The sequence below is a fragment of the Elaeis guineensis genome, chromosome 8, assembly GCF_000442705.2.
Source record: "Elaeis guineensis isolate ETL-2024a chromosome 8, EG11, whole genome shotgun sequence".
Taxonomy (NCBI): Eukaryota; Viridiplantae; Streptophyta; class Magnoliopsida; order Arecales; family Arecaceae; genus Elaeis; species Elaeis guineensis.
In genome coordinates, this window is record NC_026000.2 from 20,957,093 (window position 1) to 20,970,733 (window position 13,641).

At 38.5% G+C, this 13,641-nt stretch overlaps 2 protein-coding genes across 2 annotated transcripts; one reads left to right on the forward strand and one right to left on the reverse strand.

Moving 5' to 3' along the window:
• The first annotated feature begins 7,529 nt into the window (after window positions 1–7,529).
• LOC105049894 (peroxidase 11) lies at window positions 7,530–10,420 on the forward strand. The gene is made up of 4 exons (XM_019852252.2): window positions 7,530–7,792; window positions 8,770–8,961; window positions 9,138–9,303; window positions 9,973–10,420. Exons 1-4 carry the CDS (start codon window positions 7,556–7,558, stop codon window positions 10,383–10,385), a joined length of 1,008 nt encoding a protein of 335 aa, XP_019707811.1. The 5' UTR covers window positions 7,530–7,555; the 3' UTR covers window positions 10,386–10,420.
• A 268-nt stretch (window positions 10,421–10,688) lies between these two features.
• LOC105049909 (putative fasciclin-like arabinogalactan protein 20) lies at window positions 10,689–11,862 on the reverse strand. The gene has a single exon (XM_010929691.4). The coding sequence runs from the start codon at window positions 11,776–11,778 to the stop codon at window positions 10,714–10,716; it is 1,065 nt and encodes a 354-aa protein (XP_010927993.1). The 5' UTR covers window positions 11,779–11,862; the 3' UTR covers window positions 10,689–10,713.
• Between the last annotated feature and the right edge of the window lie 1,779 nt (window positions 11,863–13,641).

The following is a 13,641-nucleotide window of genomic DNA, read 5'->3' on the forward strand; positions in this document are numbered from 1 at the left end:
ATAAGCACATCACCGGTATAAAATTTGTTCTTTAAAGCCACACATAAGAATACCCTCGTAGTCTCTGAAATTGCTGATTCCCAAATAATTTTGTAGTGAGGATATTGAAGACCTCCAAAGTTAATGAAATTGTAAAATGAGTCAATACTAAAATTCTCACCTATGCTAAACCTCCAAATTGAAATATCAGAAGTCCTCGAAGGACTAACATTGACAAGTGAAGCGTTAAGCATCTTCAAATAATTTATTTCCTGCATATTCAAAGGGTCTTAGATCATAATATTCCAAGCAAGATGACGAGAACTCATTGTGCGGCAATGAAGACATTTGGTCTTTGAAACTTTTACATAGAGATCCTTAAAGAGATTACAAATGGGAGTGGAATTCTTTGTTTCTTTCTTATCATAAGATAAAAGTCCTTATACTATCTTATATACATGTAAGGCCTGTTTGGATGGTTGGATCTAAAATTCTATAGAATTTGTCCCACAATCACAAAAAATAAAGAGTTATAGATCGGATTAGGCCTATTTTACAATCATCCAGAACTACATTTTAAGTAGGCTGATCCGAACCTCACGAGGAGAAAAAAAAATTATATGTTGAGATCTTTTTTTTCTCTCCATGGAATTCGGACAAGCCCACTAAAAAGATGATCCTGAATAGTTGTAAAATAGGTCTAATTCAGCAAATAATTTTGTGTTTTTGGTGGTTGGGCTACGAATCCGATAGGATTTTGGGTCCAACCATCCAAATAGGCTCGTATTGGAAAAAAAATCCAGAATATAGATAAAATAGAAATACAACATAAAAGAATATATATATATATATATATATATATATATATATATATATATATGTGTGTGTGTGTGTGTGTGTGTGTGTGTGTGTGTGTGTGTGTGTGTGTGTGTTAACTCAAAAAAAAAAAGGATAAACAATCATTTTTTTAAACGATCAAGATATTTAACGCAAATAGTGAGTAAAATGAAAATAGCTAATAATATCTAGAAGAAGGAAGAATATGGTTGATTCATGGTTTAAGCCAAAGCCTACACATGAAATGTTAGACATAATAATTATAAAAAAGAACAGAAAGAATATATCTAAAATTAAATAGTCCGAGAATTATCATGTTTAATGGTTACAGCTTGTTTTTAGGTCTCAATTTGATAATTTTACCAAAGATTGAAAGTGAGGAAGGTTTAGCAATACAAAGCTTGGCATCAACAAAGCAATACTTGGACCCCCACGCCCGAAGTCCAATATGATGGAAGAAGTCTACGAACTATTCCACACTCTTTTCAGAATACACAAATTTTTAAATATATTTTATTCACTTACTTATAAATTAAAACTATGCAGCCTTATAACGACATTACAATGCAAAATGGACAAACCTTATTACAATCTATTTAACTACATAAAAAATAAATTGACAACTTATTATCCTAAAAATAAAAACTGATACCTTAACACCACAAAACAAAAACAGACAACTTAACTCCATATATTCTGATTCCACATAATTACAAACCATCCATTATGATAATTGAATACCATACGTTTTGATTTGCTGTAACTTCCAACACAATATTGGGCTTCTGGCTCAAAAGCCTAACTACAACTAAGGCCTTTGGAATTTTTTTTTTTTTCTTTTTTAACTTTCTTGGTGAATCTCTTGGATGACGCCTTTATCTTACCTAAATGAGATTAAAAGTATATTTTATCTTATTTTAAATTATTTAGTATAGAATTGAAGGAAAGAAAAGTAAAAAAAAGAAATACCATATATTTTGATTTGCTGTAACTTCTAACATGTCCCCTCAAATCAAAACATTCTCAATCCAAGCATATCTCTTAATCTTTTGAAGGATTCAACAGGCAATGGCTTGATAAAAATATCAACTGCTTGCTCCATTGAATGGCAATACTTTAATTTCACAGTTTTTTATTTTATATAATCCCTTAGAAAGTGGAACCGAGTGTTAATGTGCTTGCTCCTCTTGAACTAAATTTTTCACAAGCTTTATGGCCGATTTGTTATCCACATATATCACCGTTGGTTCTTCTTGTGCATGATTCAGCTCTTTTAAAAAATTTCGTAGCCAGATTGCTTCACAAACAGCTGATGACACTACTACATATTCTGCTTCACATGAAGATGAGGCCACAACTCCTTGCTTCTTGGAGGTCCAAAAAAATACAGTTGATCCAAGATAAAAAATATATCCTGTGATATTTTTTCTCTCATCTCGATCACCACTCCAATCACTATCTGAATAACCAACTAATTGTGCAATTTCAACATAAGCATAGAAGACCCCAAGGTTAAAAGAGCCATTAATATACCTTATAATCCTCTTTGCAGCTTGCCAATGAGACTCTTTTGGTGTCTCCATGTAGCGACTCATAAGCCCAACTCCATAGACGACATCGGACCTAGTGATCATCAAGTACCTCAAACTACCAACAAGACTCTTAAAAAGAGTTGAGTCCATAAAACCTTCATTTCTTTCTTTAGATAGCTTCATTCCCGTGGCTATTGAGGTGTTCACTAGGTTGTAGTTACTCATATTGAATTTTTTCAAGATCTTCTTTATGCACTTCTTTTGGGATATAAAAATTCCATCTTGTTGTTGCTTCACTTCGATGCCAAGGAAATAGGATATCAATCCATTGTCCGTCATTTCAAATTCATTAAACATGGGTGTCTTGAATTCTACAAACATTTCAGTACTATTACCTGTGTATAACAAGTCATCAACATAAAGACAAATTATTAAAACTTCGCCTTGATGATTTTGTTTTATGTAGACTGCTTGCTCATAGGGACATTTGGTGAAGCTATTTTGATGAAGATATTCATCAATTCGTGCATTCCAGGCCCGTGGAGCTTGCTTCAAGCCATATAAGTCTTTCTTTAGGCGATAAACTTTGTTCTCTTGCCTTTTTATCAAAAATCCTTCTGGTTGATGCACATACACCTCTTCCTCAGGTACACCATTAAGGAATGCTGACTTAACATCAAGATGGTATATCTTCCATCTGTGATGAGCTGCAAAAGAAATCAATAATCTCACCATATCCAATTGAGCAACTGGGCAAAGACTTCTTCATAATTAATGCTGTATTTCTGTTTGTAGCCTTTCACTACAAGTCTCACCTTGTATCAATCAATTTCGCCATTTGCCTTCTGCTTAATCTTGTATATCCACTTGACACCAATCATTTTGTGATTTTGTGAAAGTATTGTCAACTCCCATGTGTTATTCTTTTGAATGGCTCAAATCTCCTCCATTGCCAATCGCCAACATTCTTCTTCACTGGCCTCTATGAAAGTAAGAGGCTCATGATCTACATATAAATAGAAAAAATTAGGCTTATCATCATCTTTTATCTGCTCATAAATTTTCTTGAGGCTTCTCATTTTGATGAGACCTTGATGCATGGTCGATTTGTTACTACTATCCTTCCCAAGGGATGAAGGATCTCTTCCAGGAAAAAATATAGTTTGTTGAAGAGATGTTTGAGGAGATGTTGGTGAAGCTGGTAGTTGAAACTCCCATGGAGATTCATCAGATTCATCAGCCACAAGTTGCTCTGCGGCAGTTTCTTCAATGCTTTAGTTCCATGCTTTGCCTTCGTTGAAGATGACATCTCTACTAACCACTAATTTTTTAGTTAGTGGATTATAGAGCTTATATGCTTTTGACTCCTCACTGTATTCAATGAAGATGCATTTTTCACTATGATTATCAAGTTTTTTCCTTTTTATGTTAGGTACTTAAGCATATGCAATACACCTAAATATTCTTAGGTGTGTCACACTAGGCTTGTAACCACTCCATGCCTCTTGAGGTGTCCTATTTTTCACTATCTTCATCGGACACCGGCTTAGTAAATAGTTGAGCATGCCACGACTTCCGTCTAGAATTATTTTGGCAATCCTTTTTCATTAAGCATGGTTCTTGTCATGTTAAGGATAGTTTAGTTCTTTCTCTCTGCAATGCCATTTTGCTATGGTGTGTAGGCAGTAGTAAGCTGTCTTTGATATCTTGTTCCCTGCAATAATCTTGAAATACATTTGAGGTGTACTCACTACCTTGATCAGATCAGAGAGTTAAAAGTTTATACCCACTCTCTACTTCAACTAGAGCTTTGCAATGCTTGAATGTAGTGAAAGCAACTGATTTATCTTTAAGAAAGTACATCCATAATTTTTTACTGAAGTCATCGATGAAGGTAATGAAATATCTATTATCTCCCAAAGAGATGGGTTCAATTGGTTCGCAGATGTCAGTATGAACAAGTTGTAATGGTGCCTCCGCTCTCCATGATCTTCCACTAAGAAAAGGAAGCTATGGTTGCTTTCCAAGTATGCAGCCTTCACACACATATGATTTGGTGGATCAATTGCTAGTAGGCCATATACCATGCCGGCTGAAAAAAGCAACTTCAGGCCATTAAAGTTTAGATGGCCCAAGCAAAGATGCCACCTCCATAACTCATTCTCAATAAGTCCTTGAAAATACTTCTCAAAATCTGTGTTTAGATATAAGGGGAACATGTGGTTCTTTGTCATCTTAACACAAGCTATGAGGCTTCCATTTGCTTTTTTCAACCAAAAATGATTGCTCTCCATATGTACTATATATCCCTTTCCAAGTAACTGACTGATATTAATAATATTACTTTTCATGTTAGGAATATAGTAAACATGAGAAATATACTTGCCCTTACCATTCTTTTGATAGATTTTGATCTTACCTTTGCCTTTAACTGGGAGTTTTGAAGAATGTCCCAAATTCACAGGCCCATAAATTCCTTCTGTAAGTTCTATGAAAGGTTCTTTCTTCCTGCATATGTGGTTACTAGTACTCGAGTCAAGATACCAAACATCATTTTGAACATTTGAATCATCATGAGCAAAAAGAAGGGTAGTGATGTCACCCTCATTATTTGTTGCTTCGGCGAGATTGATTTGCTCTTTTATTTTATGCTAGTAATCTGATGCACAGTGTCCAAACTAATGACAGTTGTAGTACTGAATATTTTTGATATTCCCATGCCAAGGTGTGAATCTGCTTCGATTACCTCATCATCGGCCTTTGAAGGAATGGAACTCCATTTGATTTTGAATGATTCTTTGTTGGAGACCACGTCCCCTGCCTCTTCCACGACCACAGCCTCTACCATGTGAGCCTTCGATTGATGGAGACAGTTTTCTTTTGCATGTGTTGCTCATGAACTTGGAGAGATCCCAAGAGCTTCTCTATTGAGATCTCCTCCAAATTCTTTGACTCCTCAATTGCTGCCACCACATGCTCGAACTTAGATGAGAGGGAGCGGAGTAACTTCTCCATGACTCGGATATCTTCAATCTTTTCTCCATTTCTCCTTATTTTATTCATGATTAATATTAAGCGTGAATAATAGTCAGAAATATTTTCTTCATCCTTCATTTAAGCAGCTTCAAAATCACTTCTAAGTGATTGGAGATGAATACGCTTAACCTGCTCAACTCCTTTGTAAATTGTAGCAAAGATTTGCCATGCTTTATTGCTCGTTGTTGCTTCGACAACTCCCTCGAAGGTAGACTTATCCAACCCTTGATAGAGTAGGAAACAAGCCTTACTATCCTTCTTTCTTTGCTCCTTAAGAGTCTTCTTTTTCTTTGCTCCTTAAGAGTCTTCTTTTATTTAGCATTGGAGGCTGCTTCTTCCTCTCATGTGGGTTCCGTAAACCCAACATCTATTAGCTCCCATAAATCTTGAGAACCAAATAAAGCTCTCATCTGGATTGACCAACTCTCATAGTTATCTTGTGATAACTTAGGTAGTTGTGAATTGACAAGGGTAATGGAGGCCATGAAAAATAGAGAAATGAGGAAACACCAAGGCTATGATACCAACGATGGAAGAAGTTTACAGACCATTCCACAATCTTTTCAGAACCCACAAATTTTTAAATATATTTTATTCACTTGCTTGTAAATTAAAACTAAGTAGCCTTATAAAGGCATGATCATGCAAAATGGACAAACCTCATTACAATCTACTTAACTACACAAAAAATAAACTGACAACTTACTACCGCAAAAACAAAAACTGACACCTTAACACCACAAAATAAAACTGACAACTTAACTCCATATATTCTGATTCCACACAATTACAGACCACTCATTATGACAATTGAATACCATACATTTTGATTTGCTGTAACTTTCAACACAATATTGGACTTTTGGCTCAAAAGCCTAACTACCAACTAAGGCCTTTGGGATTTTTTTTTTAACTTTCTTGGTGAATCTCTTGGATGATGTCTTTATCTTACCTAAATGAGATTAAAAGCACATTTTATCTTATTTTTAATTGTTTAGTATCAAACTGAAGGAAAGAAAACTAAAAAAAAGTATTAAGACCTTAAGGTACGATTCTTTTTCAATCCGAATTCCAAATGCAGAGCAAATGACCAATACCCAAAGAAAACCCCAATAAGAAGTAGGAAATAAGAAAATTCTATAAAAATTTCAAAACTTTGAAAAATATTAATATCATCCAACAACAATGAGGCATAGCATGCCCTAGCATAGTTTTATCAGGCACATTTCAAGGTATCCAATGCATTTGACAATCATATAATTGCCCACCTTACAAGACCCTAGTTTTTTGGGGATCTTTGCTCTTTTCACTGCTGTTGAGATTTTGAGGTGGTTTGTTTTGGATTGATCCAACTTCCTGATTTTGGTCCTGCACCTTCTGGGACTTGGATGCTACTATCTTGTACCCAATTCAGAAGTTATGATGACAAACGACTTGGATATTTTAGTGAGCTTTTGCTCTCCTTTAAGCCTTTTTGAATCCTTTAGCCATTTATCTATTTTATTTATCTATTGTTTCATCAATTTTTATTCTTGTAAATTTCTTTGCTTTTGCATCGTTGTACAGATTTTATGGTGAATAAAGTTTGGTGACTACTGTGCTAATGCACAATAATCTTTTTTTCATATCAAAAAAAAACCTTACAAGACCCAATTCAATAATTTTAAAGTGTAGCCTTCAAGAAGTGTCGAATTTGCATAAAATACATTCAGTGTAAATTAAAATAATCATCACAAAGCAACAACATCTAGATCGACAAGTAAATAAACAGACGTGGTCATGTATATATTTAATTAAGACTTCCAATCTTAATTTAGACTGGCCTCCTAGATAACATTGTAGAACCACAAAGCGTGAAGAACTTTAATACTATTAAATGCGACAAACATGTTGCAAGCTGTGCATTACTTCTAAGATTGGTGAACTTAAACCACCAAACGGATCAAAATCTCAAACTAAGTTGAAGAAGATCACTTCGGACACAACGAGGGGTTGATAGATTTAGCTTGCTAGCTCCAACAACCTCACTAACGTTAGTTGATCCCCTCTTGACTCGGTTCTCCTCTTATCCCACCACGTAATCTATCCACATCGACATATATAGGGAGTGCACAAATAGGAACCTTCACATCATCTCCTGTTGTTATCCAAAGAAGTGGAGAACTAAAGCAATGGCTTGCTATCTCTGCTTCTCTAAGCCAGTGCTTCTATTCTCAGCTCTTGTTCTTTGGGCTTTCTCCACCCTCTTGGAGGCGCAAGATCCTTCCCAACTGAGTTCGGACTACTACTTGAAGACATGCCCGATAGCGGAGCAGATTGTGCGAAAACAGATGGAGTACGCGGTGCAAGCTGACCCCCGCAATGCTGCTGCCATTCTCCGTCTGCACTTCCATGATTGTTTCGTTCAGGTTAGCACATGTTTGATTTATATGTAGTAATTAAGGTTGTCAAAATACTCGGAGTAGTATGGACTTGGAATTACGGTGTAACTTATAAATGCCCGTAACTTTTAGATGATTCAAGATCCTCTACAGCAAACCAGAGTGTTGTATAATGCTCAATGGCAATCATCAGGAGAAAGATGCTTGGCAATAATGACTTACCATTTATGGCATTTAAGGTCATCTTTTCTGATAGCCATCGGTTCCTTGATGGCAGCCATCGAATACTGTACAGCATTCTGCAATGCAAACTGTACGCCATAAGGATTTGTGCTGCTTTTAGATTGCTCTATAGGATAGAATTACTTATAAATTTTTGCTTACAATAAATCAGACACCAACCTATAGGCATCCAACTTTGTGCATGAAAACAGACCCTTGACCTATTAAATCTGGACAACTTATCTTAGGTGAATGGCATTGGTCACACATATTTGGGCATTGGTGTAATACAAAATTTGGCACAATATGGCCGCAATCTCAGGACATTTCCTTTTATATCTTTGTAACTGGCTTGGGTAGTAAATTGATCTGTTGTCAACCTACATTGCTGTTTATAGAGTGATCGGTGGTGTTCGCTAGTGCTAAGTACAGCTAATTAGGACTTGTTTAGATATTCCTACGGGATTAGGCTTAAAAAACCTACATAATTGAAGTTGACACATTTAATATATACATGTATCAAACTGTGCATTGATTGTGTCTATTATAGAATATGAGGTTCAACCTAGCCTGTGTCAACTCTACTAAGGGTTTTTTATGGACTCAAAAACTTTAGAACTAAGCCTTCACGTGACCTACGTAAGAGAGGCTACACCAGTTAATCTATAAGACGTCCTGCATCCTTTGCCTTGTATATTACTTTCTGTTAAAGCTTCACGCTGTCGAGAGGACAGAAGATAGTTGACCAGCGTAGGTTACATGAGCTATTTGCATGGATGCAGGGCTGCGATGGATCGGTGTTGCTGGACGACACGGTCACACTAATAGGGGAGAAGAAAGCAGAGCAGAATGTCAAATCTCTGAAGGGTTTTGACATCGTCGACAAGATTAAAACCAATCTGGAGGCTGGGTGCCCCGGCATCGTCACCTGTGCTGATCTGCTGGCCATAGCAGCCAGAGATGCTGTTGTTCTGGTATCAATCCAAGCACTGCACTTCACTTCCCATGATATATATGTATCAGATTTTTGAAGATCTTGAGAACCTTGCCAATTGCTGAGCCACCCACTAATATGAAAACTTCTTCTGCCGTCACTCTTGAGTTGTTTACTGATGCTTTTGCTCTTTCCCCTTGTGTTTGAACTGGGCAGCTCGGAGGGCCTTATTGGGATGTACCAGTAGGCAGGAAGGATTCGAAGACTGCTAGCCTGGACCAAGCAAACACAGACATTCCAACTCCTCAACAGGGCCTGGTCACAATAATCTCCAAGTTCCTGGCGAAAGGCCTCTCAGCAACAGACATGGTGGCCCTTGCAGGTCTGTCCTGGCCTTTTTGCATCACATCCACTATGGAGCACTTGCCACACTAAGATATTGGCCTACTCTAATATATGCCTAAAATCACATTTACCTAATCCATGATGCATCAGGGAAATGCAGACTGCTACAGAATGAATGAATTAATTCATCGTAGCTAGAATTCGCTCTAATACATGAATATGAGAAAATCAAGACTATTTGGAGGTTCCTCTTATCACTCCCTAGTTATACTCTCCTATATATCAATCCTTCCACATATATATGTTGACAGATTCAAGCAATGTGATTCATATACTTTATACACGATTAGCGAATTCAATTTAAAATATTGCAAATCAGGAGAGCACATCCTAAACAAAGCAATTCTGACTACTTGGAAAAATTGCGAGTACATATATACAAATTGAACACGAACCAAGCAGACATTACAAATGTTCTCATTAAATTTCCTTTCCATCCACATACCACTATCCTTCTTTTCGTGTTTCTAGGTCTGAACCTTACTTATTTCATTGACTATAATTACTTATAGCTAAAACATCACTTGCATCATTTCCAAAAGTAGTGGCTCTCGCATCAAAAATCTCCAAATGTATGTCGCCAACTTTGTGTTTCAATAATTAACGTGCATGGCCGTTTGGAATCAAACCAAATCAAAATTTGCAGGTGCCCACACCATTGGTGTGTCTCGCTGTGCGAGCTTCCGGGATAGAATCTATGGAGACTTCGAACTGACAGCAAAGGATGAAGCATCCTCTCTGCCATACCTTAGCAAGTTGAAAGAGGATTGCCCCTTGGATGGTGGAGACGACAACGTTTCTCCCATGGATCACTTCACTCCCAACCTCTTCGACAATGCCTTCTTCGAGACCCTCCTCAAAGGAACTGGCCTTCTAAACTCCGATCAGGAGATGTATTCGAGCCTCGTCGGATTCGAAACCTCCAGCCTCGTCGAGAAATACTGGGCTGATCCTGTCGCCTTCTTCAATCAATTCTCTGATTCCATGGTGAAGATGGGGAACATCACCAATCCTGAGGGTGGTGAAGTGAGGAAGAACTGCAGATTTGTGAACACTTGAGACCTTTGAGCTTTTGTCTATTAATGCTATAGATACTGCTCGTTTGTTTTCGTATGCAATTAAGAAGTTTATGTAACAAGATTTGTATCAGATTTTCTGTGATATCATGACAAAAAAATAAAAACCTGCTCAGATTTAAATGTACATCATATTTCTTCTCTCTAAGATGATTCATTTCTTTCAGAAATCCAACCAAACACAGTGAGTATTATCAGCTATCATTTGAACTACCAAAGCAATCTAAGATCACTCTCGTTTTACAGCCAATTACATTTGTTCAAAGTAGAAGAACTCAACCCGAGAAATCCGGGCGCCGAGAATTTTCGGATCACGACCCGAAATCCACCGACGCGTCCAGCGGCTTGAGCACGTCGCGGACGCCATGGACCACCAACGACCCATCGTCGAACAGGTCCTCGTCGGACAGCGGAACGCCGTTCAGTAGCGACCGGCCGTCCGATCGGTCGACGCTGATGGTGAAATCCTCGGCGAACGTCGGCACCACCGTCCCCGCCCCGAGTTCCGCCAGGTCGCTGCCGGCGAGCCGGCACGGCACCACGTGCCGCTGGAACACCACCAAGTGCTCGCTGAAATTCCCCTCACAGGCGCCCAAAGCGGCGTCCCCCGGCGCGAACACCGTCGCCCCCTTGGAGCCGCCCCACTCCAGCTGGACATCAAGAAACGCGGCGATCGAGGAGTACCCCATGGATCGGAGCTTGGCCGAGGCGCCAGCGAGGGATCGGCTAGGGTTTGGGGGCTGGCACTGGATTACGGAGCCAGGGGTGGCGAGGGACTGGGCAGGGAGGGAGGAGATCCGGAAGGAGGGGTCGAAGAAGTCGTCGGCGGCGTAGACGATGAGGGAGGCGTCGTCAAAGATAGCGGATTCGTTGATGCGGACGCCGTTGAGGGAGACGCGACCCTCGGTGGCGGAGGTGGTGATGAGGAGGGATAGGTCGGGGGTGAGGGTGGGGATCTTGGCGCCGTGGGAGAGGGAGCGGAGGGTTTTGGGTCGAAGGCGCTGGGGGGCAAGGTGGAAGCGGAGGAGGGAGAGCGGGGGCTGGCCGGAGTCGGCGAAGGCAGCGTCGGAGGGGGAGAAGAGGGTGGCTCCGGCGGCGCCGGGGGGGAGGAGCTTTTGGGAGGTGAGATTGAGGGTGAGAGCCATGGAGACGTAGCCGGCGGCGGAAAGGGATTCGACGGCGTTGGCGAGGGTTTGGGGGCCAATGGAGAGAGGGGAGGAGAAGGGAAGGACGGAGAGTAGGAGGAGAAGGGGGGTGAGATGGAGCGCCATTAGTGGCGGCTTGGAGTTCTTGCGCTCTATTTGCTTTGGTTGAGTTGAAGAGAAGGCGGGAAGAGTTGAGAATCCGGAGCAGGGGCGGCAATTTATGACCCGCATCTGCCCCGCCACAACGAGAAGGCCGGCTAAATGTGACCTCCTCCCCCAATCTGATCCATATTCAATCCATTGTAAATGATTTTCGATTTGGACTAATCAGATTTAAATATTAATCTATTTAATATTTAAATTAAATTTAAATTTTAAATTTCTAATTTATTTAATTTATTTAATATTCAAATCAAATTAAATCAAATAATCTATTTAATATTTATTTAATTTATTTAAATTCTGCTTGATCTATTTCTAATCCATTTAATTTATTTAATAATCTATTTAGCATGTTTAATTCATTTAATTTAATTTTATCTATTTAATAAATAGATTAAATAGATCGGATCGAATTATCTGTTTAATAAACAGATCGGATTCAGATTTAAATTTTTGATCTATTTAATAAACAGATTGGATTCATATTGATGATTTTTTGATCTGACCTACGTCTATCCGATCCATATCCGATTTTAATTGATCCACTTGCCTTCCCTAATTTTAGCCTAAGAATTGATGGAGGTTGTAAAAGGATTCATTGGATGAAATCTATTAAATAAGTTGGATCTGGGTTTAGTTTGATCCATTTAATAATTAGGTTGGGCCATGACCCATCTCACTTAAGACATGTTAGTTCATTTATAAATGGGTGAACCTCTTTAACCTAATTCAATTTATTTATTAAATAGATCTGATAATAAATTTAATACAAAAGGGCCAGAGCTTTCTATTAAACATTTTGGATTCAGGTTAACACATATTTAATCCAATCCGCACCGGATTTGGAGTGTATCTAAGTTAACCTAACCCAATTGCTACCCTTAATTTCCACAGAGGAAGTTGGGATGGGAATAAAATGAGGAAACTTAATACTGCATTTGATAGAAAGTATAAGTGAGAGTCATCCTCCAAAAATATATCTTACCAAGCATCAAGAAAGTAACCAGGAATAGGTTTATTCAGATAATCTCAAAAAGTAAGTTGGATTGGAAATGGGCCAAGCTGGGCTGGTCCACATTCCTAACGGAGCCCAACCCAAATTTCTTACGCCCGAAGCTTTTAATAGTGAACAGGTCCACTAAAAATGCTGCTTCAAGTCTGGTTGCGATTTAGCTTGGTATGATTTCAGGTTTAGGGGCCTCGTGATCTGACATCTAGACCAAGATCAGGTCTATTCGTTGGTTAGTGCAAATTCAAATATATAAATTTCAAGAACTAGGCTGCTTTTTCTTACAAAAACTAATTTTCGGCAAATCTAATTGCCTATATCAGAGTCTAGCAAGTTCTGGCATGGATAGATTTTGTTTTACCCTTGGTTTAGGATCTACATTTTCTTTGAGTTAGACCCAATTGGAGCTTGCTATCAAGGGATTTGAGTGTGCTAAACTTAACTAGTACCAGGGTAGATTTTAAAATTGAGAAATTTTCAACGGATTTTCAATGCAGTATCTAACTTATGAGGTTGCTTCCAAAGCACAAAATCCGTCCTACGTGACAGGTAGATCCAAAGTGTATACTTGCACTTCACGGCATATCCAAACTAAATTCATGATATGGCAATGTGAGACCTATGTAGTAGTACGAACTAATTGGAACCCGGACAATCATGTAACGGATAGATGGGCATAAATTATCAGGCAATGTTCTGAATGCCAATCTCTAGAGGGGGAAAAAAAAAATAGGGCTTATTTGGGCATTGGATAAAAATCTTCGAGATGGTTGAGGGATAAATCACCTCAGAAACATATTAATTATTCCTATTTCTCAAGGATTGATTGCCTTTCTATCCATCAACAAAAACCAAATGGGGTAGATATCGAATATATATATATATATATATATGTGGGACAATCTCTCTATTTTATTATATTT

Bases quoted from the DNA above. Each gene is read 5' to 3' on its own strand.
- LOC105049894 (XM_019852252.2), top strand. From the start codon at position 7,556: ATGGCTTGCTATCTCTGCTTCTCTAAGCCAGTGCTTCTATTCTCAGCT. The intron at 7,793-8,769 runs GTTAGCACATGT...GCATGGATGCAG, and splicing joins TCCATGATTGTTTCGTTCAG to GGCTGCGATGGATCGGTGTT. The intron at 9,304-9,972 runs GTCTGTCCTGGC...CAAAATTTGCAG, and splicing joins AGACATGGTGGCCCTTGCAG to GTGCCCACACCATTGGTGTG.
- LOC105049909 (XM_010929691.4), bottom strand. From the start codon at position 11,778: ATGCGGGTCATAAATTGCCGCCCCTGCTCCGGATTCTCAACTCTTCCC.